Raw genomic sequence first — 27,946 nt, 5'->3', positions numbered from 1 at the left:
TTTACAGAAAGAATATATTTGAGTTTCTCTTTCAAAATCTAAAACCTTTACCTAAATCTACATATATATTGTTCAGTGTTGTATTATCAGTAGTTCAACAAGCAGGTCCAGATGACACAGAAGTGCAGTGAGGATTTTGGAAACCATGTCTGTGCTATTAAATTGTTGAATTCAGGAAGCTCTCCTGAAGTAGAAAATAAAGCCTTGTGTTGTTGAATGGTAGCTTAATGCATTTAAACTCTCAAAGTTGTGAGACACACTTGTCACCCCCTCTTCACAGTAGTGGATCCCCAGCAGCACCTCTCAGAACACTGAGTTCTCTGCTAACAAAGCCCTCAGACCTGCACGTTCCCACCATGCAGCGCTCAGCTAGCAGTTAGCAGCGGCTAGCTACCAGCTACCACATTTGACCCTGTGCGCCTTGATGAGCTAGACATCCGGGCTGTGTGTATGGAAGATGGCGACACTTATCCTCCCTGGTGAATGGTTCAAAAACTGGGAAAAAACTGGGAAACACGAGTTGTGAGTACCCATGTGTTTCAACGCCGTGTCGGGAGACTACAGGGGTGTAACAGTTGCTGCTTTTTGGTTTATAAAAATTGCGTAGCAGGCAGAGAAGCTGGAGGCCAGTCTGTCAAGTGTCTGCTCGGGCTAACGTTAGCAAGATAACAAAAACAGCTCAAGAGGCTATGCTAGCCCTCGCTGACGCTGCTGTTTAAACCCAACCAAGATAAGCACACCGTTGGCATTTAATAGTGAATACATTTGATTTACTCCGTTCGATAAAATGGATGCGCTCGTTAATTTTGTACAGGCTAACGTTAGCTGCATGCTAGCTATCTGGCTAGCTTGCGCTCTCCTTGGACCCTGCGTTAAATTGTAAACACGATGGCTAGCTAAGCTAAGCTAGTTAGCATCATTGTAGCTACACCCTTGTGCTCCACTATGTAGCTGATAACTTGTAAAATATGTGCTAAAGTTCAAGCATGTATCCAAAGCTATCTACCAACAGATAACCAATGAGTAGATAATGAAGAAACTATTTATCCAGTGTTTTGTTATGCTAACAGTGGCGATGATCAAGTGGAGGGAAACGATTAATCTTGACAATGTTATAGAAAGTTAGCCGTGAAGCTAGCTTCGTGGTTTATATGTGGTTTTGGGTGCCTTGGTAAACGTTATATTGCATTGGCGTGGATGCATGAAAAGACAATTGATACATAAAATGATTTAGTTGGATAAATGTTCTCTCTTAATAATTCAAGTATTGCGGTTGATGAGACGTTTATAACGTCCAGCTAACGCTATACGTTGTTAGCTAACGTTAACTGGAGCTAGATATTGCTGGTACCCACCGGTTACAGCTTTATTGCGATACGTGAATCTGCGTTCTGCGCGATATCCGCCATCAACTTTAATATCACAGCGTCAGATCTTCTTGACAGTTGCACAGAATCTTAACATCTGCAAATCAAGGTTGAGGACAGGCGGGCGCTGCTAGCTTTAGCACTGTTAAAAGGCAAATCGTCGCTGTAATACGATTGTGATTCATTTTCTTGAGCGCCATCATCACGTACAGGCGGAGACACAATGGACTCATCCACAGTCCGAGCTGCTGTTAGTGGTCGTGGGCCTTGCATGTTTAAGAAAGGCCTTCAGTGAGATGCACTAAGTCAAACTACTTAAACCATAGTCCTGTACGTTATGCTTTTCACTGTAGCTGATGGCACCTTTACAGAAAAATGCTTCAGATAGTTGCAACTTGTAAATATGGCTCCTAATAAATACGCTGATATGTGTTTAAATGCAGCATTTATATTCAGTATCTGTCATGTTTCTGACTCTGGTACAGATCTCCTATGTGCACTGAGTGTAAAGCACCTCCTATATTTATCTCAATCTCTGTGCAGAACAGAAACAAAGCTGTAATGTCCAGTCAATCCAGAATCCACATGAAGTGTTAAATGATGATAGTGTGTGTGCTCAGCTCACTGGTAAATCTTACAGCATGAGGGTCTACGTTAAAGGATGTTTTTCAGTCAGCCCTGCAGACTTTCTATAACCTCAGGGATGCAATGGCATCTCTGCGGTAAGCTAATCAAATGCATCACATTATTATTAGGTAGCCACTATATTACAGGTCAAATACTCCATTTTCATGGATGTTTGGATCTGTCCATGCCTGGCGTCCATACTTCATGCTTGTGAAGCAGTGGGATTAATCACAGTCAGAGATGTGAAGGTGATTTAGTGCTGTATCCTTTTTTAAACTAGTGAAAATGGCCAGGCAACATCATGTCAATGTCGACCTTATTTATTTTGACCTTGGGCTCCTGACAAGCATTCAGTTTGGCACTGTTGAGCATCTCTGACCGACCATCGCATGTGTAGTAGCTCGCAAAGTGTGCCTTGCATCGTTAACGCTAAATGGCCCTTATCACAACCATTAGGCTGATTGAGGATATTTAATTAGTGTCACTGTAATTTAATGTGTTGAGGTGTGCTGAATTCAAAGTTTTAAGAGATGATGAGGTGACACAGTTTATGAACCTTCCTCCCTTTCTCACTACTTCTCCAAAACCAGTTGCACTGTCAGTGGGGACACATCCATATTGGAAAACATTTCCATAGACTTTTGGAATATCTCCCATGTTTCCAAATGTCTCATTTTGTTTGGGATATTGTAGATAAGGATGGTGTAGGCATGCGTAAGTGATCAAGACTTTATGGGAATCTTAGGGTGCAGTTTATTGCAACTTATAAAGCCACTGTGTTTACATAGTTTATGGGGGAGGGAATACATGACAAAAGGTGTATTATGTATGTCAGATATGCTTAAACAGAGGCAGTTATAGAGATGATTGCTTTCTATGTTGGTGGAGGCTAACTGATCAGAAATGTCCCTCTTTGTTTTATAGTGTACAACTCTGCAAAGAACTTACAGAGAAAACAGATCATGGAAGTGAGGTTAGAGGTAAGTTAAATGATCTAATTTCTACTATACATTCATCTTTTTGTTTGTCTGTTAATGTATGTAAGCTTAGACAAATGCCGTTCTCATGAGCTTTGTGTACATTTTTTCCAGCACAGTATCCATTTAACTGTAGAGTTTCTTATTCATCCACAATATATTGTTTTTGTTTGTGACGGATGGAAATTATTACAGATAAAAATGTGCGAATGTAAAGACAAGTGGAGAAATATTGTTGCTCCCACTTGTGCAAAGCTCACACCGACCTATCCATTTAATTTTAAGGCTTTAGCTGTTCCTAAAAAGAATTGTAAAAATGTTCAGATACCATCCTGTCTCGCTTTTCTTGTTGGTTCAGTTTAAGTTAAACTGTTCCTTTTGTCTTGTCTGTTTACCCCTGCAGACATACAGGCCGCCTTATATGAGCTCTGCTGGCAAGTTGTACAAGGGAACCTTAAGTTGGATCTCGTCACCAGCGTCCTTGGGGACATGATGGTAAATGTGCTTTTCAAAAATGTTTACTTGATAGCTAAACTTAAAGAAGTATCTGTTCCTGTATATTATAAATACACACAGCCATTGTTTTGTTTTAGTTTTAGCCATTTGATTCCCCATGTTCATTCTATTATGGCAGGATTCTGCACAGAGAATTCACTACCATTTCCATGGCACTTAAAAGTTTGAATGTTTGAATGCACTTAAATGTTATGGTCCTTTATTTTTCTTTCAGGAACTCCGCGATGACATGCCATCCATTTTAGCAGATGTGTTCAGTATACTAGGTAAATCTTGGTTTTTAAAAATATATCTCATTAAAAGTAATTAAAATATGTGTGTTATGTAATAGTTTTATGGATTTTTACTTTTTAGTAGACGTTCCATACTTAAAGACTAACTTTTTATTGTATTTTATACAGATTTAGAAACAGGTGCTCTGGAAGAAAAAATCAAACGTGATCATTACACACAATTGGTGGGAGCATGTTTGGTAAGAAGATATCTCTTTAAATTATGACTCAAATGATTTTCAGGCTAAAAGTGAATTAAAAAGCTTAAGAAATTACCACAATATGAGATCCTTAAATCATTTTGTATTTGTAATGTCACCTCTGCCAAGGATGTTATGTTTACTCCCATTTCTCTTGGTTTCCTATTAAATAGAGTCCAGTTATCAAACAGTTATCCTTTTAATTGCCGCATTTCCAGCTTAGAAATTTACTAATTTCCATTGTCCTTGTGATACATGTATAAGAATTTCAAGTTCCCCTTCCTATTGATGTCATAGATATATTATTGATCGTGATACCTGGGTCTGTAACAAACAACTCAAATAAACTAATTGACTTGATCATTTTTTCTTTCAGTTCTTTGTTCCAGAGGCTATCTTGAAAGAGAGACTGGATCCAGAAACCCTTGAATCTCTTGGACTTATAAAACAAGCCCTTCAGTTCAATCAGAAGATTGTAAAAATCAAAACTAAACTATTGTAAGTAGAGCGCACAGTTAAAGATATGTAGACAAAAATAAATATGCTGGGCACACTCATTATGCTTCATAATATGTATTAAATATTTGTTCAACCTTTTGCTTTCTTCTCAGTTACAAGCAACAGAAGTTCAACCTGCTAAGGGAGGAGAATGAGGGCTATGCCAAACTCATCACTGAGCTTGGCCAAGACCTTTCAGGCAACATCACCAGCCATCTTGTTCTGGAGAGCATCAAGTCCCTCATAGGTATCAAACAAATCTTTTTTCAGGGTCACTGCCTTGAATATTTGGTTATTGTGTCTTTGGCTTCAGTCTTGTGGTGTGTTTTAGGGGTTTGATGATAATGGAGTTATTACTTCCTTAATTTCACCGAAACTTATGCCAGAACCTGCATCAAATTGACTTGGTTACCTTTCATTGCATTGATGCTGCTGTTAATTATACAGTGCCTGGCCCCTGTATATTACAGAAAGTCTGTCCTCATGTACCTGCTTTTTTCCACTTGTGTTCTGTTGCCTAACCTTCTTCTTTTTCTTCTGCCTTCAGGATGTTTCAACTTAGATCCGAATCGTGTATTGGACATCATCCTTGAGGTGTACGAGAGTCGATCTGACCAAGATGAGTTCTTCTTGTCTCTCATCAAGTCCTACATGTGTGAGCCACTCACCCTTTGCCACATCCTGGGATTTAAGTTCAAATTCTACCAGGTGAGAACATTGATATTGGGTAATTAAACCTAGAATGGGTCTTGCAGTATAAACCAACCCAGAAACTAAATATATATTTATGCTGGAGCCTACTTTGTCACTTATATTTGATATTCTTTTGACTAACTGTATTTATTCATTTCTTGTGTCTTTCCTCAGGAGCCCAATGAGGAAACCCCCACGTCACTTTACCACATTGCTGCTGCTCTGCTTCACCACAACCTGATAGAGCTGGAAGATCTTTATGTACATGTAAGCAAAAGTAGTTAAGACATCAAATGTCAAGATGTCAGAATTAGGGAATATAAATTCTGCAAACCTGAAGCTAGGGACTCTAATCATTCCATGATGAATATGTTTGCTGAATTCTACGACCAAACCGTTGGGTCAAAGTGTTTTTATCATCTACGTGAAATTTCTTGGAGTACAATTTGTTCCCAGTCTGAATTCTTGGATTTTGTTACCTCTCTTGTCTTTCCAGCTTATGCCACAAGATGCCACCATCATAGAGGAACACAAACGGGATATCTCAGAGGCCAAGCAGGTTGCTCGCAAGCTGGTCATGGTTGTGTTGCCTTCAGAGAAGAATGAAGACAAAGAAAAGGAGAAAGAGAAAGATGAGGAGAAGAATGAGAAGGTATGAAATGTTGAGTTAGGTTCATATTTTTCTGTGCAAATTGTCTGAGATGCTGGTTCCTTATTTACCTTGGATAACTACAGTATGTTTTCAGCCTTCCACACACGATAATGAGATATAAATAGGAACGGTTTTAAAAATGTATCACGTTGGAGTGTGACAGCAGCTGTGCCCAGTATTTGTTGACGGCTGTGCTCTATCTGCCTTTTATCAAATGTCGCTAAACTATGATATATGAAATATTTACACACACTCGGTTCTACTCTTTTCTGTGCCCACAGCCACCTGATAACCAGAAGCTTGGTCTATTGGAAGCGCTGCTTAGAATTGGAGACTGGCAACACGCCCAGAGTATTATGGACCAGATGCCTTCCTTCTATGCTACGTCTCACAAGGCCATTGCACTGGCTCTCTGCCAGCTTGTACACCTGACTGTGGAACCTCTTTACAGAAGGTGCAGATTTTTTTCCACTTGATTGTTTCACTTACTGCCCACCATGTGTGGTCTGAACAGAAAAAGCATGCATAACTTCAATTACACAATTTGACCTGCTGATACTAACATGTCAAGTTAAAAATAAAGAAATAAGTCTGGTACAAAACAAAGGCTCTGACACATTGGTCTGTTCTTCACAGGGCTGGTGTCCCAAAAGGTTCAAAGGGACGTATAGCGCATCCACTGAGGAACAAGCGCGCACCTCGGCCTGCAGAGATTTTTGAGGACCTACGCAGGGACACGTTCAGCATGCTCTGCTACCTGGGCCCTCACCTCTCCCACGACCCCATCCTCTTCGCCAAGATAGTGCGTCTGGGCAAGGGCTTCATGAAAGAGGTACAAAACTGTAACCATTACATGAACCCACAGTGTTTCCCCTAGGATTGCTTTCCCCATAGACGTAGGGGAAACCCTGTCCCATCTGCAAAACAGCCTAAATCTGACATACTAATCCTTTCTTTTGTCCTTTGCTTCCCAGTACCAAAGTGACAGCAAGATTGAAGTCAAAGACAAAATGGTAAATATAAAAACAGAATTTTATGATGCTGCTGTTGGTTAATATTTCAATGACTATACATTCTGTTGTTTTGCTTTAATGGATTTTCCAGTTTATTTCTAACTTATTCATGTTATATCTTGTATTTTGCAGGACACACTACTCAGTTGTTTCCTGAGCATTGCAGACCAGGTGCTACTCCCTTCGCTCTCCCTAATGGAGTGTAATGCTTGCATGTCTGAGGAACTGTGGGGCCTCTTCAAACTGTTTCCCTACCGGCACAGGTGAGATACTCTCACACTCACTTCATGCAGCACTCTGTAATTGAATCATTGAATAGTAAACCCTCAGGCAGGGCGCCAGGATGGTGTTAACTACTTAGCATGAAAATAGTAGAACACGCAGTCAGATTCAGTCGAAACATCCTTTTCAATGCAAAGTGATTTTCCCGTGTTATTTTTTTCAAACCTTTTTTTCTCCAGAGCAACACAAGGATTTTATTTTTAGAGCCTTGTTTGAATATTTTGGAACATTGTTGATCATTGCATCGACACCCCATCTTCCCAATGGATTTATATTCCTTTTAGTTGTTTGTCATTTTGTTGCAGCTAACAATGCAGTTTCCTTAGTCGCTGAAAATATTAGCACTTTGTTGATAATTTTAAAGTATTCTCATAGCTTGACACTTTTCCCCCAAAAACTAATCTAGTCGGAAGTTCCTTAAAAGACAGATACAAGGAGACATTTACCAGCAAAATAATTGAGGTTACTTGAGTACAAAATGTACACTAGGTTTTTAGTTACTCCTGCTTTAAAGTGTATTTATTGTATTGGAAAACTTTCAACACAGATTTGCATATGACTTTTTATGTGAGAGCTTAGTGAATCAGTGTGTTGTTGTTGTTGTTTATTTTCAGCGCTGTGCCCAAATAATGGTTCACATTCATAGGAATATTATGAATATATTGAATTTAGAATAAAAAGTGACGTATCAAGCAGACAATGAACCTTCTGTTATCAGGCAGCCAGTATCCCATACTTAATAAACTTGTGTTTAATGGTGGTTTCTCTATTTATATTCCCTCAGGTATCGGTTATATGGACAATGGAAGAATGAGACGTATTCCAGTCATCCTCTCTTGGTTAAAGTCAAAGCGCAGACTGTTGAAAGGGCCAAATACATTATGAAGTAGGTCACTTTACAAAACCAGTGTATTGTTACTGTGCAATCACTCGTCTTTCTTCACCTGTGGTTGAAATATAATGCATCTCAAACAGTATTTGTGTCCTTGAATATTCCCTGTTATGTATATGTATATTTGAAATGTGCTCTATCTGATACTCATTTTTACCAGCTAATTCAGACCTGTTCTGTGCTGCAGAATACTGCAAGATTAATTAAACTTAAATGATTGGTTATTTCAATAGTTTTTCCGGGACATTTCTCTACCCTCTCACTATCATGCTTTGGAATAATACCTTACCATCACCAGTGACTAGTCAATACAGATAGTGGAGTGTTTCTAATCTTGGACAATAAAATAGCCTTGACACACCACATTATCATGAGGCATTCATTGCGATCAGGATATTATGGTCATTTTTCTTATATCTTACTGCTGCTTTTTTACAGAAGCATTTATTTCATGACTTAGAAGCGAAAAACAAAGAACCTTTTCGGGATAATTAAAAAATATATTAAGTTGCACATCTTGTATTTGGAAATGTAATAATCATCACTGAGTGGAATGGACTAGTATCCAATTGTGAAAACATGCAGAGACGTGTGCTGTGATGCTTACAGAGGTGACAGTCTTTGCTTAAACCACTGTTTGCAGCGTCTTGTGTTTTAATCCGCCGTTTCCTGTCTTTTCTCCCCCTCCACAGGCGGTTGACCAAAGAGAATGTGAAACAGTCTGGAAGGCAGATTGGCAAGCTGAGCCATAGCAATCCCACTATCCTCTTTGATTATGTAAGTATATTTTGTTGAGGTTAAAGTTATTTAACTTAACTTTTATTTTGAATTAAGTCAACAAATTACAAAGACATGTTGATTCCAGATTTCTACAGTAAAAAATATCTTCCCCTCGCAATCGCTTGCATCTCGTGCTCTGCTAACAAATCATGCATTTATGAATCTAAGTAAAAGCCATTTGGTAAAAGCTGGGTAAAGATGAGACTGTGTTCCTGCTGCACTTAAAATTAAAGACTTGTTAAAAATGCAGCAGTGGGAGGATGTGTCATGTAGCCTCGTCTGCATTTTTACACATCTCTGCCTCCTACTTCACCAATATTTTAAAACATGAGTTCCTCATAACGTTCCCTATAGGTTACACATATACTACAAAGATGTTCTCAGCAGATTTGTTAGGTCACATTGTGGAGATATGGAGGTGACATCAGGTTCAGGTATAATCTGCTGTTAATCCTCTGTAGTTGATGATGATATATCCCCTTTTCTGTTGTTTCGCAGATGCTGTCTCAGATCCAGTGGTACGACAACCTTATTGTTCCAGTGGTGGACTCACTGAAATACCTCACATCCCTCAACTATGATGTCTTGGCTTGTATCCTACACTGCCCAGTGTGTATGTGCGTATGTGTAATGGAGGCAATGGGTTTCAGGCGAAGTGGGGCTTTTTTCTGTCGTTCTACTTAACTCTGTCTTCAGATTGCATAATCGAGGCTCTTGCCAATCCTGAGAAGGAGAAGATGAAGCATGACGACACTACCATCTCCTCATGGCTTCAGAGTATGTCTTCACACCTCACTGGCCTTTTACCGTACCGCAGTCACATCAGAAAAAGAGGGACCTTTGTTGATTTGTTTTCATGAGTATCAAAATATGAATCTTTCCCCTTTTTATCCAAGGTCTGGCAAGTCTTTGTGGAGCTGTGTTCAGAAAATACCCAATTGAGTTGGCTGGCCTCCTTCAGTATGTCACCAATCAGCTGAAAGCAGGAAAGAGGTACATGACCCCAAATTATGATAGGGAAACAACAATGGATGACTGGTTTGCAGGATGTGCTGAGTTCAAGCTCTGCTTGAGTTTTAGTCTATCACTATCTACCAAGTAAAAGCAGGAGATGTTTTCCCTGTGAAATTGTACTCCATGCATTAATGCAATGCATTTTGACGAGCAGTGATTAAAAAAAGATACATGTCCCTTCTCCCCCTGCAGTTTTGACCTGCTCATCCTGAAAGAGGTGGTCCAGAAAATGGCCGGCATTGAGATCACAGATGAGATGACCTCAGAACAGTTAGAGGCCATGACCGGAGGGGAGCAACTCAAAGCAGAGGTATAAAGATTCAAGTACAGTTATTATTCCCTAATGTAGACCTGCGAGCATGATCTGTATGATTACCTGTACCGGTGATGTATTCGAGCTCACCTCCATGTCATTGTGGATGTGATTTTTGACAACAGGGCGGCTACTTTGGCCAGATCAGGAACACAAAGAAGTCATCTCAGCGTCTGAAGGATGCACTACTGGACCATGAACTGGCCCTACCACTGTGTCTGCTAATGGCCCAGCAACGGAATGGTGTGGTTTTCTTAGAAGGTGGAGAAAAACACCTTAAACTTGTTGGCCATCTCTATGACCAGGTATACACCTTCTCTTATTGTATGAGTTTAACCAGTTTCTTGTTTTTAGCAGTTAAGTCAACAATATACCTACCAGCTCACTTCTTACTTTCTAAATGAATCTAAAACATAATTATTTTAGTCTATTTTTGTTGCTCAGTAAATTCTTTGTCTTCCTGCAGTGTCATGACACATTGCTGCAGTTTGGTGGCTTTCTGGCCTCCAACCTCAGCACAGAGGATTACATCAAGCGGGTTCCCTCGATTGACATCCTCTGTAACCAGTTCCACACTCCGCATGATGCTGCCTTCTTCTTGTCTCGGCCAATGTACGCCCATCAGATTTTGGTGAGTCGACTGCTCTTTCAGATTGTCAATGCATCACGTCACATTCCTGTTATTGAGGGAGATTCTAGACTTTATTAGTAACACAATGATCAGGTGTAGATTTTTGTAAGATTATTGACTGAAAGTTTGATCTATTTAAGACTGACCTCTGTTGTTGGTGTGGAAAACGATTTAAGAAGATATCATGGATAAATTGTATTTATTTTTATCTGTGGAAAACCCCTATACCCAAATCCACATTTATTTATCACTAAGAAAACTTTTATTTAACTAAATCCTTTCTACTCACAGTCAAAGTATGACGAGATGAAGAAAGGGGAGAAAGGCAACCGGCAGCAGCAGAAGGTACACAAATACGTGGCAGCCTGTGAACAGGTGATGACACCGGTGCACGAGGCTGTGGTGTCGCTTCATCCTTCCAGGGTGTGGGATGACCTCCGCCCTCAGTTTTATGCCACCTTCTGGTCCCTCACCATGTATGATCTGGCTGTGCCTCACGCCGCATATGAACGTGAGGTCAACAAGCTCAAGGTCCAGATTAAAGCCATTGAAGAGAATCCAGAGATTGTGAGTAGCTGTTCCACAAATGTCAACATATAATCCCCAATTTACATTCTACTCGAAACCCACTCGTAATTCAAGGATTGGTGTTGTAGCAGTAGGTCACTATCAGTGCTGCATAGGTGTCTGTATATATGTGGTTTGAATATTGCTGTGGTTTCCTTCTGACATAGCCCTTGAATAAGAAAAAGAAGGAGAAGGAACGCTGCACTGCCCTGCAGGAGAAACTGCAGGAGGAGGAGAAGAAGCAGCTGGAACACGTCCAAAGGGTTTTACACCGTCTCAAACTGGAGAAAGACAACTGGTTGTTTGCCAGTGAGTTTTCTAATGTTAATGCCTGTGACACTAATGATGCATCTTACACTGCATGTGTTCATTCTTCCAGAAGGCTGCCCTTTTTCAGTTGACAAAAAGAAAACACCATCCATTTTAAATGTGATTGATCTTTAAAGTTTAGTTTCTCCCCAAGTAACCTACTAGAATAAAATCAATATTTCACAAATAGATGTTTAATGTTCATGGTAGTATTCAGTCAGTTTTAGATACAGTCTAAACACGACTAGTAATGTAGTTATGGGGGACATCCAGTAAAAGCTCATCAAGACTTGACTATGATCACAGCATTAATATTGGAGGTTAATCTAATGTTTATTGGTCTCTCTTACTAACACAACTTAATATGCTTCCTGACAGAATCCACAAAGAATGAGACCATCACAAAGTTCCTGCAGCTCTGTCTGTTCCCGCGCTGCATCTTCTCTTCCATCGACGCTGTGTACTGCGCCCGCTTTGTCGAGCTCGTCCACCAGCAGAAAACGCCCAACTTCTGCACCCTTCTCTGCTATGACAGGGTAAGACACTCTGAAACAACATACTGTACACACTCTGATCTTAATGCACTTATGATGATGGCTTTTAATATCTTAACTGCAGTCTTCTTAAAGCTATAAAGTGTTTTATGAGAAGAGGAATAAACACGAATAATGTGATTAAGGAGGGGGATAATATAGGCTAACATTTTCACCAAATCAGCAGAAATAGTACCAATATTGAAATAACACTAAAGAAGAAATTCAAGCGGTTCAACAACCACTCAAGTGCTCCAACAATTTAAAGCTTGAAAGGAACATTTCACAACTGCTGGTTTTTAAGACCACTGTTGTAAATCTCAATGTTGAGAGGCCACAATTAAGTGCAGCTCTCAGATATTGGCAATAATCACACAGACTTTGTAGCTTTTTCTAACCACTACATTGGGTCACTGCAGGTTTTCTCTGCCATTATTTACACTGTGGCCAGCTGCACGGAGAACGAGTCTCACCGCTACGGCCGCTTCCTCTGCTGCATGCTGGAGACGGTGACCCGTTGGCACAGCGATCGTGCAATCTATGAGAAGGTACTTCTACCGGCTCTACACATGCAAAATATGTTCATATGTTGTGTTTACAGATGTATGATGTAAAGTGGTTATTTATGTCTCCTCTTATTGTGTGGTCATAGGATTGTGTGAATTTCCCTGGCTTCCTGACCATCTTCAGAGCCACCGGCTTTGATGGAGGGAACAAAGCAGATCAGCTAGATTATGAGAACTTCAGGCATGTGGTGCACAAATGGCACTACATGCTGACTAAAGTGAGCTGCCTTTCCTTTAATATTGTTTTTCTGTTTAGTAAAGCCAAGTGGAAGTTGTGCATGTATCTATATTCACTCACTCTGTTTCTGTTACTTAAGGCTTCAGTTCACTGCCTGGAGACGGGAGATTACACCCACATCCGCAACATTCTCATCGTGCTCACCAAGATCCTGCCCTGCTATCCCAAAGTCCTGAACCTGGGCCAAGCGCTCGAGTGCCGTGTCCAGAAGATCTGCCTTGAGGAGAAGGACAAGAGGCCAGACCTCTATGCCTTAGCAATGGGGTAACACAGCGTTGTGTGCTGTTCAGCTCTCCGTGGAGCATACAGTGAATTTATTTTTGTGAAATGCCATAAAAACAGGGAAGCATGGGAGATTGAAACACAAGTGTGCTTCCTTTGCACTCTGCACTGGGCTCTGTTGAGTTTCTAGATATATTTGAGTGTTTATTGATTTAGTTGTTCAGTACACAATGTTTTTCAGCTCTACTCTGCATATAGGGGATGGCTTGCTTTTCAAAGTATGTGTAATTCAACCTTTGAGTGTTACTCAAGTGAAAGTTAACAAGATCAACAAGGAATTGCTCCTGTTTTATGTCGACTAAATCGCACCCTCAGGGATAAATTACGTCTGAACTTCAGTTTTCACTTGTGTTACTTTATAGCTGCGTATACTTGGGTTTGTTTTTGCAGGAAAATTCCATGTTTTAGCTCTCAAATACCTTTTGTTTTCTTCTCTCTGAAAGTTTTTTTAAAACCGTGTGACAATCAATTACTTTGGAGGTTTTTGTGTCTGCCTTGTGCAAACCCTTTATGCGTCTTACAGTTATTCAGGTCGGTTGAAAGGCCAGAAGGTGCACATGGTCCCTGAGAATGAGTTTCATCACAAGGAGCAGCCAGCGCGCAGTGCCACCCCTGCCAGTCAGCAGAACGGCCCCGGCAGCACAGGCAAGCCCACCACCAGCACAAACAAGACAGACGAGGGGGCATCAGAGGATGGTGGTGAGTGATGAAACATGACTGATTCAAATGCTGTGCTTCTTAATTTCGCAATTAAACATGCAGTGAAATCAAGCTGCCATTTGATGTGTAATATTGTACCTGAGTAAGTTTAGATCTGGTTTTAAGATTGCACTGCTAAATTATTACATTTCAGATATGTCTGCAACAAAATTCTAGATAATTGGTTGAAAGTCATAAAAGTTAAACATTGGGATCCATCAGCATGTACAGTTTATGTTGTCGTTAGCATTTTATTGAAATCGAACATTGCTCCAAACTCGAACACGCACATCAGTACTATTCATAAATCCTGGGCTCATACAGTTCTTGTTTTTTTTTTTTTTTATGCAGAACGGGGAAAGGATAAATCCAGTGCGACAACAAAGCCAGTGAACAAAGCCAACAGTGCAGCGGCCAAAGTGACCACCAGCAATGGGAACGGTGCCCTCATTAGGTAGGTTCTTCAAGAGCTGCTACGACACTAATGTGCTGAGTCAAAGCTATTATGCCTTTTTAGGATCAGTCGAATCTTGTATGAAACAATTTTTGAAACTGAAAATTTCAATCCTTTTGCAGCACCAAAGCCGTAAAAGAGCGGGATGACAAAGAGAAGAGCGGGAAAGAGAAAAAAGAGAAAAAGGAAAAGACACCGGGCAGCACTCCTGAGACAAAGGCCGAGAACCGTCGGGAGAAGCAGAGAGACGAGAGAGCGGGAAAGGAGGAGCGGCCGGCACGTGAGGGTAAGGAGAAGACCCCCAAGGCTGACAGGGAGAAAGTGAAGGTCGAGGAGAAGAGCAGCAAAGATGACAAGGCCAAAGCCGGCAACGGGGAGCCCATTGAGCCGTCCAGGGAGCGCGACGCCATCAAGGAGTCCAAGAGCAAGGAGAAAGGAGACAGAAGCGCTGTGGCGGGGTCCCTCAAGTCACCAGGTCTCAGATCAGAATCGGCCGAGTCTGAGAGGGGTAAGCATCATCTCTGGTTGTCTGTTATTCAGCTGTGTTCTCTGCACAGCTCATAAAATACAGTATAAACGTATACACCCCATATGACTATCAGAGTTGGATCACATTGTTCTATTTAGGTGCTTGATGTGGTTATTTTAACCCATTTCATTCAGTACTCCATGTCAAGAAAATGGTTACAGGAAGTTGTGCTTTTTACTGTAGAATTATTTTCCAGTGTAGAAAAGATGGAAAGTGGCTGATCAAATTTCACAAATTCACTCTTATTGTTTTCACAGATCACAAAAGACGAAAGCTCGACACTCACTCTTCTCCATCCCACTCCTCGTCTGTTAAGGTTAGTATGGCTTGAGGAAGGCTGTGCCCGTTTCTTCTCTATCTGCCGGAGCGTTCCCTGCCGTTGCACATTCCAGCAGCCCTGAAGATCACCAAGGAGAGTTGTCGTACATGCAGGCGTGGCACCTGGAAATCCTGGCCAAATCCAAGGGATTTGGAAATCATTCCATGGACATCAGCATAATATTTTGCAGAATTGGGAGAAAACCCCTCAAAGACTTAGCCAAAAGAATATTGTAAATATTGAGTATTTTCATATTGAAATAGTTATCTATTTTCGTATTTATGAAAGCAGTCAGTGTGCCTTGGAAAGAAATTTTTTAAGCACTTCTATATTCCTTGTGGATTTTTTGCTTTTTTGAGAATAATATTCACCCGAAGTTAAATGGCTTACCCAATCAAGAGCTTTCGCCTGTTCCAGTGGCTGAGTTTTTTTTTTTTTTATAACAACAAAAGAAGCGTTCTACCACTTCAAATGGCGCCCAAGAATTTTCCCCGTTTTTGCGACCTGAGAAGAAACCCTGGTTAAAGTGATGTTATTTCGTTTGGCCCTCGACGTGCCTGGATCCAGCGCGGCGTCGAATGGCATCAAGCAGAAGTGCCTGTCTGCTCCAGCTGAGTCATCGGCCCCTCTTCTATCTACGTTTGTTAAACCAACCTGCATGCAGTCCTACGTCACATGATGCGTATCCAGTCTGTCCTGCTGGCCTCTACAACGCGATCACCACAGCTACCGACCATCGGCATCAGTCGTACTACCTCCTGGCAAGCATTCAATGGAAAATCAGAGCCACCAGCAACCGAGATCATCGGAGAAAATGAATGTCACAGTTTTGAATCGGCCAAAAATGCAGAAGAAAATAAGCCTGCCACTACAAAGAGAGGGAAAGAGTGGGCGAAGCCTGAATCGTCTGGAGCATTGCCCACACCACTGGAAGCTTGTGATAGGTCTTAATTTTACCCTTCGCCAGAGAAATAGGCTCCATGTGTCTTATCCATTCCTCAACTGTAAGTGACAGCAACAGTTACCTATGTAGGGATGCAGTCAAGCACATAAGAACTGAGTGATTTGTCTTACACACACAGGCAGACACACATCCAGTAAATACAGAATTTGCACTTTAGATGTATTGAATACCAGCTGCACTGTAGAACTTTTATATTATGCTGCGTGAAATTGCAGACATGTCTGTAGTAATATGACTTAGCAGTTATTTCATATATGCTCAGGGTATTTCTATTTCTAGTATTGACATTCCAGATGTTGAGCCTATGAACCCTCGTATGTAATAACCTTGTCAAAGCCTTAGTCCTTGAAGGTCAGAGGTCAAGGGCGAAGTATGCTGTTGGTCCGGCCTGACCCGACTCCCAGTCCCCCCCACCCCTTCTTCCAACTCTCTACTGCTGTCTGAAAACCTCCTCCCAACCCCACCCCCTCCCAGCTCATCTGTCATCTCCATTCATCCCTACAGGACAATAGCAACGAACCCAAGGAGTCCACATCCAAGGTTTGAACCAACTCTGCTACTCGCACCTTTTCTCACATTGTCTGTTTTTCTTTGAAGGAATTTGAACTTCTATGTATTCTCACACTGAATTGATTCATGTCATGATTCAAGTCCATTTGGAGGCAGCAGAATAAGCTGAAAACATCTGACATATTATAAGTTGTTAAGGTAAACAGTTGCCTGTACATCCAGCAGACACTCAGCGATTAACATGGAGTCATGTTTCTGACAAACGTAAGGCTAATTTGAGTGTCTGTTTTGATTCCCCCCCAGTTCATTATCTGTAAGATGCTCCAGCTAGTCCATACCTTTGTCTGCTGTTTGATGCTGTTCAGGTAGTGTACAGTAACAGTCTTCCTGTGGCTGTAAACCAGGTTGATATGAGTGACGTTGTGGGATGTAAAAACAACAACACGTTAAAATAGAACAAAAGGTTTCATAAAACCGAGGAGCCCTGCAGCCGTGTGATTATTCTCTGGCCGTCACTATGAACGACCCTGTGGTCACAATACACAGTAATTCGATCTTTTGTTAGTATAAATAATAAGTTGTGCGGATTTGAGGATTTCAATTGAAGTGGTCCAATACTTTTAAATAATAGCGGTCACTTGAAAACACTTATCAGCTCTGTTCTCTTATTGCATAAGAGAATAACAATAAACAGTTTTCAAAACTTATTACAGCCACATGGGACCCAAATTGAATCTGAGGAAAACACAAAAGGTGTCACATAAACACCAAACACTCATAGGTCCCTCCAGGTTTTGTTTGTCTCTACATTGAATCACTGTGATGATAATTTGGGTTTAAGACACCAATGAAAAGAAAAGTAAAATAAATCTCAATTAAATGACCTTATTTCCTTGGTTTCTATAGTTTCTTCTTCTTAATTTTCCCTTCAAGATAATATAAAGTAGATGCATCATTTATAACCTTGTATCTGTCTTCCTATCATCTTTTCTTTCTGTTGATCCGTTTGGTTTTTTGTACTGTTTTGCCACTAAAATGTAAAATGTGTTGCACTGAATGCTCTCTGGTATGAAGACCATCAGTAACTAGATGTCATGTGCTGAGGTCTATATTTATATAAATCACTATATATCACTTATTGGCACATCAACACTTGCAGAAAGATGTATGTAAACCCTGCATGATGGCACTTCATGTTAAGTCCCACTATACAATATTCAAAAGCAGTATACAAACATTTAATAAATGGTCTATAACACTCTTAACTAATAAACTAACTAAAGTAGCGCCTTGACAACTAAGTCATAGTTCCTCTTATTTTCAACTTGAGCCATAGGTTGTAGTTTCTGCTTGACACTAAGTGATATTACTTATAATATTGTCCTGCTTCCACTGGGAGCTAACATTAATCAATTGATGGAATTTAATGAAAATTGTAAATTCATAATTTATTTGGAGACATGGGACAGCAGTGAGCGCTCATGCTTTAGAAGCTTTTTAGAATTGTACAGTTTATTTAGTCTGGTTTTGGAGCAGTGCTTCCTATGACCTAAATATATGTAGGAATCCACACTGTTTTTATCAATGACTAATGTCAGCTCGATCAATACTTGTTACAAGACTCCGGGATTGATCAACAGTGATACTTTAACAAAGGCGTTTCTACAACTTCCTTTTTAGTCCCGCTATTGGATATAGATTTATGGATCCAATTATCAGGCATTGTGGGATTGTGAGGAAATAGCCAAGAAATATTTCAGTTTGTTGTCCATCCTTGTTTTTGTACGTTGTGTATGTGTTATTTACTTGTAACACAATAACGTAGTATTAAGAATAGTAACATTCCATGTTTAAACACTCCCGACAACATTAAAATATTTTCTTTTGTCTTGTTCTGTTCATATATAAATGTCTTTGCAGCATCACATCAGCTACAATTCAGTAACCCGGTCCAAGAGCAGAGAGAGGGAGACGGAGAAGAAAGACTCAGAGAACGCACAGGGCCGATCCAAAGAGAAGAAGGAAGAAAAGGATCGGAAAGAAAGGAAACGAGTCAGTATTTTGCAAGAACACTGCACGTTGTCAAATGGGTTTTTGGAAAAGGTCATCCTTGTGAATTTATAGAAGTCTCCTATATACACTTTGTTCTAAAGGCAGCCCGTTTTTAGTAGTATAATGATCAAGAGAATGGTCAGGATATATATTAACGTGGTATGTCATGTTTCTTTTAGGACCATATTGTCAATGACCACGAAACGAACCTAGAAACCAAACGTAGAAAGGACGAGAATGGAACCAGTAAGTTTGATCTCTCAAAATCTGACGTAGCCATTAACTTGGTAATGTACAATGCAGTAAGTGCAGGAACCAAATCTTTTCCTCCCAGATTCCTCCAAAAACAGAAAGAGCACAAGTCCCTTGTGTGACTCGCCGCTTTCTGCTGAAAAAGAGAAGAGCAAAAGATCCAAATCTTCCAGCAAGGAGAAGGCGGAGTCTGGGAAACCTGAGCGAACGTCCTCCGGAGGCAAAAAGGTCAGCTCAGCTCGTCACTGCACCACCGCCACACACTCCCCTGGTCTGTTGGTTGAAATGTAGTGAACACTAACCTTTAGTTCATGAACTTTTAACACTCACCTCTCTGCCGAAGACACTTCTACTTAATCTGAGTATATTCATTGATTCACCAATGACTGGGACATTAATATTGTTAAATAATCCCATCTTATTTCCATTACCACTAACATGTTTTTCAATTCATACTTGTTTCTGTTCATGTGCTCCAGGAGTCCAGACACGACAAAGAGAAATCTGAGAAGAAAGAGAAGAGGGACAGCAGTGGAGCAAAGGAAGAGAAAAAGCAATATCCTTAAACATAGAGGAACACCTCAATGAAAAATCAGTTTTATTTGTATTTTTAAGTGTGAATATTTTAATATTAAAAGTTGCTGAATATTTCTACTTAGCTGTTGTTTTCTGCCACATTGAATCACTAAAGTTAGCTGGGATCACCTGCTTTGTTCGCATGTTTGGTCATCGCCGGCAGAGTGAGCTTGTTTTGAAAAGATATTCTTATGTATCATTGTTTCAAAGTGTTCGGTAACGTTCAGCTGCTCGCGGTTCTTAATAGTTTACATTATGACACTATTACTTGTTCATCTGCCGTATGTCACTAAACACTCAGATGCAATAACTATTTAATTGTGGTGAAGACTCCCTTTTACATTTTGCAAATAAGACTTCCTCCTCCACCTAAAACAGTCTCGGAGCCCAATCGGCTATCGTGTGATTTCAAATTAGCGTCTGGGGACGACGGCCAATATTTTGGGGCTTCAGGTGTCTTCAGCGGTTCCCTGAGCCAAGACTCCATCCTCCGTTTGCCGTTCACTGTTTACAGTCCGACTAGTTTCTTTCACCACTGAGTCGAACGTGTTTTTCACCCAAAACACAAACGATGATACTTTTTGTAGGTGTTTTAGGTCCAGTCTGCATTTTGGCTACTCTATTACCAGCTATGTGAATATGAATGTTGATAAATGAAAAAGCAGATAGCTGATGTATTTCGGGCTGTGTGTTCCGTCTCCACACGGACAGTTTAACTGCTGGCAACCGAAGCCTGCTCAAACGTGAAACAGAAACCAGAAGGCCTCGGTTCCCCCCAAAATGTTGTCCCTCGCCTACAGATTCTGCATATCCACAGTCAGAATCTGTTTATAGAGATTCAGATTTATTTGATTGTCTAATTTGAGCATTTAGCTGCTCGCTTCTGTCTTCAACAACCAGCATTTCAAAAAGCCCCTCCGGTTTATTATTGATATTTTTGTTGTTTCCTGTAATGGAAAAGTTCCTGGTTGCACCGTATTGGTTAACAGAACACCCTTTTGATACGCAGTCTGGAGCATGGAAGCTGAAAGACTCGACTGTTTAATGCCAAAACAAATTTTTGTCAATAATTCAGCAGTTGTCAGCGTTTAAGTTTTTGATTAATTTCACATTTTCCCTTAACAATCCCACTCATAAATCCTCTGACAAGCACAGATAATGTGCACTAATCAGTGAAGGTAAGATGCTTTCAGATTCTTGGCAAACAGCTCTTGATAGGACGATGTATGCTCAGTGTTTGATGCACTTTCTCTCTCTGATCCGCAGCAGAACTGGAGAAGCTGTGCTTTTATCTGCTCTGCCATCTGTACCATGTTGTTAACTCTTACTCTCATTCTCTGCCTGTGTTGTTTTTTCTGTGAACTCCCCTCCCGAGTGTCGCTAGCTGTAGTTACTTCAACTCCACTCGTTCTTTTTCCACTTACACAGTGAATCTGCTGCAGTTTATCTTTTTCCGTTTTTGTTATTCAGTACGGGAACAATGTGCTGCTCTCTACACAATGTTATTGTTATTCTAATTGGAACCAGTTGTTACTGTATGACTTGTCTGGGAAGGATCTGGTCATGATTCAAAAATCGTATGCGTGAACATTTGTATTTTTTTGTACGTTGTCAGGCTTTGCTTTTTGCTCGTTTAATTGGAGTTAACTTGCTTTCCATACTCACTTACCTCATATTCTTTTGAGATAATTAGATACTTATATTTATTTATCTCCACCTTTTAATCCTAGTAAGACAGTAGGCACAAGTGATAAATTCTACAAAGGACCAGTTTGTATATTATGTACAATAATAAAGAGGGTAACATGACGTTCACATCATGTTAGTTCTTTTTTTTTTTTTTTGGATGTCCCTTTCAGTCCTTTTGTGATTTTGTGTTAATCAGGTTTTTACATAATTTATAAAAATGCCTGTTCAACCTTCAAATGTAGAGTTGTAAAGAAAAAAAAACCTGACAAAAAACGCGTTCTGTACTCCAAATGCAACTGTTTAAAAATGACTTTTGGAGATTTTATCTGCTGTACTCAATGAGTGTTAGCGTTTTTTTTAAAAACAAAAACCAATAAATAATAGTTTTCCTAGTGTGTCACTTTCATATTGTCTCTTACCTTCATTTCCTTCTCCACCAACAGGAAACTTATGAAACAGAGAGTAAGTCACTCAGCGGCTGTAGAGACAGATTTTTACAGGTTGTACCTCAGATACAGTTGAATGATAGAAACTCACTGAAATACATTTAGATGAGTCAGTGACCCGGTGTCACTCATAACCAGAACGTCTTTATTTTCTACATCAAATCCTAAACTCATGTTTACACTCTGTTCGGTAACATTCAGCTCTTTGTCACATGCTAAAATGATGCGGCACCAACACTGTATTTGATCTATCTGCATCTTGATCTATAAAATCACAGGAATGTTTCTGGGGAGAAAAACTTGTTTGCGATGTTTGCAGAATCAAGTTACTATACTTCCAGTTCATTTCAAGGGATTGCATAGTCAATTACATTTTGGTCAATGACCTGTATGTAAACTTAACAGTTATTTGTACATTTTGTTTATGGACTAGCATTTTATTGATCAAATGTGTTTGTTATGATAAAGTTTTATTTGAGTTGAAATGGATCTGTCGTTTATCCAGTTGAAACTACACTAATTAAACTCATAACTGTCTCCCTCTGCAGTTTGTACCAGATAAAGTTCTTTCTGTAAAACTTTTCTAAAATTACTGACATGGGACCTGAAAAATTTAAATACACTTCAAAATCCACTTTTTTCCCTCATATCTGGATACATTTGCAACTGTAAAAGAAAAAAAGGCTTAAATGTGTAAACTATCGCCAGTAAAATAAAACTAGAAGAAAAAAAATTAAGTTATTTTTTATTCCATTTACTCTTAATCCTTGAAAATAGCCTGTAGGTTGTCTTGTTCAACATTCACACTGAGTGTATGTAGATGTTCTTTCTACTTGGAAAGGAAAAAAAGACGTGAGTGCACAAGATGAATATAAACCTGCTTTTATTAAGGAAATGTAATAAAATCCTTTGTACATGTCCTCTCCACAGAGGTTCACTGTGTCCACACATGCAACTCTCATGGCTGAGGTACTGTTACAAATGAACTGGAGAAACTAAAAACCAAAGTGGATCTAACGTCGTCAGCCGACAATAAACCAGGGTCCGTTCTGGAGTTTGCAGTTTGGCGAAAAACGCATCACCAAATTCACATGCACTTTATCTGGGAAGAAAAAGGATGAGAAAGTCTGAGATACTAAACGAATGTAGGCGAACATGGTTTGTAGCGTTTTTTTCAGCTTTTTTTCTCCCTTCAGTTTTATAAAAAGTTCACTTATACAAACAGACAAATGTTTCATTCATAGCTCTCTCCTCAATGTACAGTTCACCAGCTCTCCTTCTGCATATGGACGCGGACAGCTCATCACAACCAAAGAAGCCATGGTGTGTTATCGTAGACCAGAAAGATCCACAGCTGCAGACGGTGCATTTACACGAGAGCAGCTTCTAAGTGTGTACAAAGTGTAAACCATAAGCCCAGTCGAACCATTTTGAATATGCTCTTACATAAAAAGGGGGGGGGGTCGGCCACCTACGTCTAAAGGATTCTCTAATTCTTCTGAATTTCAAAGTATGGCACAAGTGATTAAAAGCCGACCTCATGTCAATAAAAAACCGTCCCGCTGCAAAAGTGTGGCAGTTAAAACAAATGCAGTCTCAGCGAGTTGATTTAAAACAAGCGTCTAAGTGAAAACAGAGTCAGTTGTACGTTCAGGCTTCCACAGTAACACCACCTAAGATGACCACTACTTTCATATTATTGATATTTTCTGCATGAAAACTGGGGCGAAATGTCGTCTGGTTTATTGGTACTTATCCTTATCGATCGATGCTTGTCTTAAATATTATGACACTGAAAATAGTCTTATAGTAAAACAAGAAAATGACTTTACTTCACTAAATATAACATTTATCCAACTCAAGATTTCACCACAAAATATGTCAGTAAAGGATTCCAGTGACTCAATAAGTACTCCAGGATGTTTTGATTGCAATTCATGGCTTTTTTTTCTTCTTCTTCTTCTTCAAAATAGAAAAAAATTACAACAGTTCGTCTAATTGTCATTTGAAGCAATGGTTTGCCCAACGTCCACAGATTTTTTTTTGTTTGTTTTCAAGTGAATTCAATTTTAATTGCATTGCCATGACGCCGAAATGCTCCATAAGGCACTACAAGAGGCAACTTCCATGTTTCCAGAAGCAAAAAGTCCTGTTGCGTCATTGCCCTCTGTTAGTGTGACGGGTCTCACGACCCCAAAATGAGCACTTGTTAACTTGTAGGCTTGTGTCCAAGCTGATGAGAAGGAAGGCTGCTGCTCCCGGGATGCCAGCCGCGAGGTGTCGGGGTCACACGCAGGGGCTGTTTCCATCCAGATGCACCAGTGGGAATCGACACATTTCCTCTCTGCAAAGCCAAGACAGGATGTGCAAAGGACAAATATGAGATGCAGGAAAGAAATCTTCAGCTGTCACCACGACTCTAAATGCCCTTCTCCACTGGTCAAAGAACTCACTAACACCCACTAACGTCTGCGATGGGAATGGATGCAATGGGCATTCACTCCTGGGTCAAATGAATCTGTGCTAGACATAAAGGTTTTATCAGCTCCAACTAGCAATGATGAAAACGAGACACCCGGGTGAACGGGCTAATTTGGAAACACAGCGAGGTGAGAGAGCGCCTCGGTTTTCAGTGCGTTTGTGACATTGACGCACCGTGGGAACAAACAGAGGCACACGTCTCTACTGGCAAAGGGAAATTATACTAAGTCGGTAATTTAGGCGTAAAGGAGGAGGTACAAATCAGATATTTTACAGCACATTTTACAGGTAAAGACAGAATTCAATACTAACCTCCATCATGGTTTGTATCATACACGTTTTTTTTATGAGAAAGACAATCATGAGTTAATCAAACACACATTGAAGACACACAGCAGATCACGTCATGGGTTCACTCAACGTGAAAGACAAATAATTCATGATGTACATGTTGATCATTCACTCTTTCATACCAATGACTGTGAAGAAAGATGGACGACGCGAAAGCTCCCTGAAACTGAAGCCAAAACATCTCCATCGCCCCCTGGTGGCTGGCTGAGCTGTAGGTCGTAAACCCTACCTCCTCCGTGTTACTGGATGAGACATGTCAAGTACAACTTTCCTGAACATGGTTCTCACATCGGGTTACTTTTCCTAATACATTTGGTGGAAATTGCCCCAGTTGAAATCTGATGTCATCCATCTTTACACACAGTCATTGACACATACATTCATTCAATTCCACATCGCAAAACGTTCCAATTCAAGTCAGAAACTTTCAGGTCAACAAAAACAACTCACCCTCTAGATTTTAACACTCTCTGTCCCGTACACGTTGTAGCCTTCACGGTACGTGGCAAAATTCTGGGTGTTTGCCGGAGGGGCTGGCTTAAAGTTCTGGGCGTTCTTTGCCAGCTTCAGTCTTTTGGTTTCTTGCCGAGACTTATAGCAGAACTCTATCAAAGCCACGGTCATAGCCAGGCCAAGCCCTCCTACCAGAATATAGAAGACTCCTGCCACGTTGCTCAGGCTTAGTGCACTTGTCTTGTCCTGGGGGAGGTAAAGACCACCATTAAGACTTTTTCCAAAACCGACTTGAGGCTGACCAACAAACAAACATCTACACCCACGCTAACATAAATCCTAAATGTACATTCTGCTGCACTACGGCTACACAGAAACTCTTGAGGAGCTAATTGTGTCTCCTGAGGTGTAGTTGCTAAATTGAACCAATAGGTGTGATAAAACCTAAATGTGTCTAATTCCTCCTCTTGGGTGATTTCCACTCTAAAGAGCTGGGAAGGTGAATGTAGAGAGAGAGAGCTGCTATCTACGCTGCTTCATGGTCTCTTTACGAGACCACCTCTAAAGGAAGGAGGTCGTGGTCGTACAGGTCTACACATTAAACCCTCAGTCACTATCACACTGTAGCTGCTTCAACGTCAACACACTGCATTTGTACAATCAAAGTGGCAAAGCTGTGGAGGGCGAATTGAACCATTTTGCTGCTGTTAAAAGCCAAACAGTAATATTGAAATTCATTTATGTGAGTTTTACCATTTGCATCCGGGCCCTGAGGGATAGTTTACAGGCCGTCAAGTGTAACTTCTGCACTTGATGTCTAAAAAAGTCCGTTAACTGGCGGATAAACTTATTTAAATGGACTGAAGATGTAAGAAAAGAAAGTTCCTCACTCGGACACTCCATCTATGAGACATGACTATTAAATGCCATCGGACCACTTTGTGCTCAGATGGTATTTAAAGGTCAGTGGGGTCTGTGTCAGAGTGAGGACGCCTTTTGGGGGGAAACACGGCCGGTCATGTCAGAGTTAACATGCGCTGTTTGCATACAAATGAATAAGAACACCAATAAACTAAATTTCAATAGAGGTTTGGTAAGACTAGATAGCAGTATAATGGTTTCAATTCTATGGTTTTTCAAATTGGATGGTATGAAGTCAAAAGAAAATAGTGTGTGATCATGCTGCAATTTTTACAAATCTTAGAATTGTCTGCATACGACAGTAACATGTTAATGTAATGAATCATGATCAGAGTGTGAATAAACACATTGGACTATGTGTGAGGCAGATCTAGTCGTTAATGTCTCGGTCACTCGAGTGTTCAGATACTATATCATGTCGTGGTTTACATGTCTGACACAATGTTTATGCTTTGGATGTTTGCATATGAACAGTTGGGTCAAAATGCATTTGGCAATCAGTGTAAAAAGACCTGCAGCGACTGACCTTACTTCCAGAGTCCTTGGTTCCACATTCACCCTTATCGTACCACCATTTGTTTTTCAGCTTGTCTAAGATGCCTTGTTCACTGAGTTTCAATACTGCAAGGTTTACAGGAGTTCTTCACGTGGGAAATAACATAAATAACATTTTATTATGTTATTTTATGTTATTCAACTTTTTTAAAACTACTTTATACTGTGCAAAGCGATAGAGTAGGGTCCTGGCCAACACATCACAGATAAGCAAGCAATACTACAGTATGTAAATAAATATATATATATATATATAGATATAAATATATGACCTTTCATAATCCATGACTACCCTAGCATGCCAGACCCCATCTATATCGCTTTGAGTAATCGGCACACACTGATCACAAGGAGAGGAACAGATTTGAACTTGCAGAATAAAGCAGCTGCTGCATAGCTTTCACAGAATGAGAGGAAACAGAGGCAGGAATCGCTGAGGGCACTTTTTTGGGGTTGTTGTTGTTGTTGCTATGTGCAGCCTTTTTGAAGTTTAGCAAGGTGAATCGAACAGGAACCCTTTCTTGACTAACAGACAAAACACAGCAGTCCAAATTCTGAGATTTCAGGGCAATGTCTCACAAATCACCCCTTTCAATCGTAGCAGCAGGGGGTCCAATGTCATTCCCCGAACTGAAACACATCTTTAGCACCGAGAACGACAGCAAACATACTCATTTAGATCCTAATTTTGACTTTATCTTAGATCAGGGTTACAGTGAGTTTAGATGAGGTCAAGAAAATGTCACTTTCTGACTCAGTTTGGGGATTTTGGGTTTTGCAAGACATTCTGTTTTAATTTCCGTGACTGCCTCATTTCCAGGCTGATTTCCTTTTCAGAACGAGTGACAGCGTTCGTAATCCAACATCATCAAATATATTGCATTCACCACTGTGTTCTTTGTATCGTCAAATTGAGCACAAATCCTGTTTTCTGATCATATTAAAGAAAGATAATAATAATAATTCAAATGAAAAGTCATGCACGTTGAGTGGACGATGTGCTGTCCTGTCTCCAGTCAGAGCTTTTTGAAAAGGCAAAGTTGTTTGTGTGATATATAAAGAAACTTCATCACAGTTTAAAATATTAACGTTGTTGTAGCTTGTTTTCTCCACCGAGAAGGTTATGTTTTAATCCCCGTCCGTTTGTTGGTTGGTGGGTTTGTATGTTTTTAAGCTCGTTAACGCAAATACAACTTGATTACCACGAAACTTAAAGAATGTGGTTTGGGTCGGAGAAGAACCCATTAAACTGCAGATCTGAACTGGGGGTGGATTCACTTTCTTTAACAGTGTGTTTTTCCACATTCTCCCAGTTTTTCCAGGGAATAATACACAGAACATGATGAAATACAATCAGCCAAATTCAGGGAATTGGGAGTGTGTACAATTTGGCGCAGCGGGATTGAATTTAAGGGGACGTATGAACTCTACTGAGTGTCCTTCTAGTTATTAATGAGCATCTAGTGACTCTTG

At 40.2% G+C, this 27,946-nt stretch overlaps 2 protein-coding genes across 7 annotated transcripts in view; one reads left to right on the top strand and one right to left on the bottom strand.

Annotated features, from left to right (window-relative positions):
• The first annotated feature begins 152 nt into the window (after positions 1-152).
• On the top strand, positions 153-21,672 carry thoc2 (THO complex 2). 4 transcript variants are annotated; one of them, XM_034606310.1, is made up of 39 exons: positions 153-522; positions 2,919-2,974; positions 3,375-3,466; positions 3,702-3,753; positions 3,889-3,959; positions 4,336-4,457; positions 4,571-4,704; positions 5,005-5,165; positions 5,325-5,417; positions 5,647-5,802; positions 6,084-6,256; positions 6,439-6,634; positions 6,777-6,815; positions 6,948-7,078; positions 7,882-7,983; positions 8,682-8,766; positions 9,268-9,361; positions 9,466-9,546; positions 9,666-9,762; positions 9,976-10,093; positions 10,222-10,401; positions 10,563-10,727; positions 11,019-11,294; positions 11,462-11,603; positions 11,982-12,139; positions 12,556-12,684; positions 12,789-12,920; positions 13,020-13,204; positions 13,746-13,921; positions 14,273-14,375; positions 14,498-14,883; positions 15,162-15,220; positions 16,692-16,727; positions 18,618-18,749; positions 18,929-18,995; positions 19,084-19,229; positions 19,481-19,557; positions 20,709-20,755; positions 20,847-21,672. In XM_034606310.1, the coding sequence occupies exons 1-38, from the start codon at positions 458-460 to the stop codon at positions 20,734-20,736; spliced, it is 4,695 nt and encodes a 1,564-aa protein (XP_034462201.1). In that variant the 5' UTR covers positions 153-457; the 3' UTR covers positions 20,737-20,755; positions 20,847-21,672. The 4 variants fall into 4 exon arrangements, 3 of the variants coding, with proteins under 3 accessions (XP_034462201.1, XP_034462200.1, XP_034462203.1); XM_034606309.1 differs by having other exon boundaries at positions 20,844-21,672; XM_034606312.1 differs by lacking the exons at positions 20,709-20,755; positions 20,847-21,672 and having other exon boundaries at positions 19,481-19,652.
• A 906-nt stretch (positions 21,673-22,578) lies between these two features.
• gria3a (glutamate receptor, ionotropic, AMPA 3a) overlaps positions 22,579-27,946 on the bottom strand; it is a 72,492-nt gene continuing 67,124 nt past the window's right edge. Inside the window, exons 14-16 of one of the 3 annotated variants that reach the window (XM_034606306.1) lie at positions 26,445-26,559; positions 24,995-25,243; positions 22,579-24,056 (exon numbers count right to left, since the gene is read on the bottom strand). In XM_034606306.1, the coding sequence (XP_034462197.1) occupies positions 24,998-25,243; positions 26,445-26,559 (361 nt within the window). In that variant the 3' untranslated portion in view covers positions 22,579-24,056; positions 24,995-24,997. Of the gene's footprint in view, positions 24,057-24,994; positions 25,244-26,444; positions 26,560-27,946 lie in introns of those variants that run through there. The other 2 variants (XM_034606307.1, XR_004616025.1) reach the window with 2 other exon arrangements.

Source organism: Hippoglossus hippoglossus, chromosome 14 (genome assembly GCF_009819705.1).
Source record: "Hippoglossus hippoglossus isolate fHipHip1 chromosome 14, fHipHip1.pri, whole genome shotgun sequence".
In the NCBI taxonomy this organism is placed as follows: Eukaryota; Metazoa; Chordata; class Actinopteri; order Pleuronectiformes; family Pleuronectidae; genus Hippoglossus; species Hippoglossus hippoglossus.
This window is presented reverse-complemented; position numbering and strand designations above follow the sequence as displayed.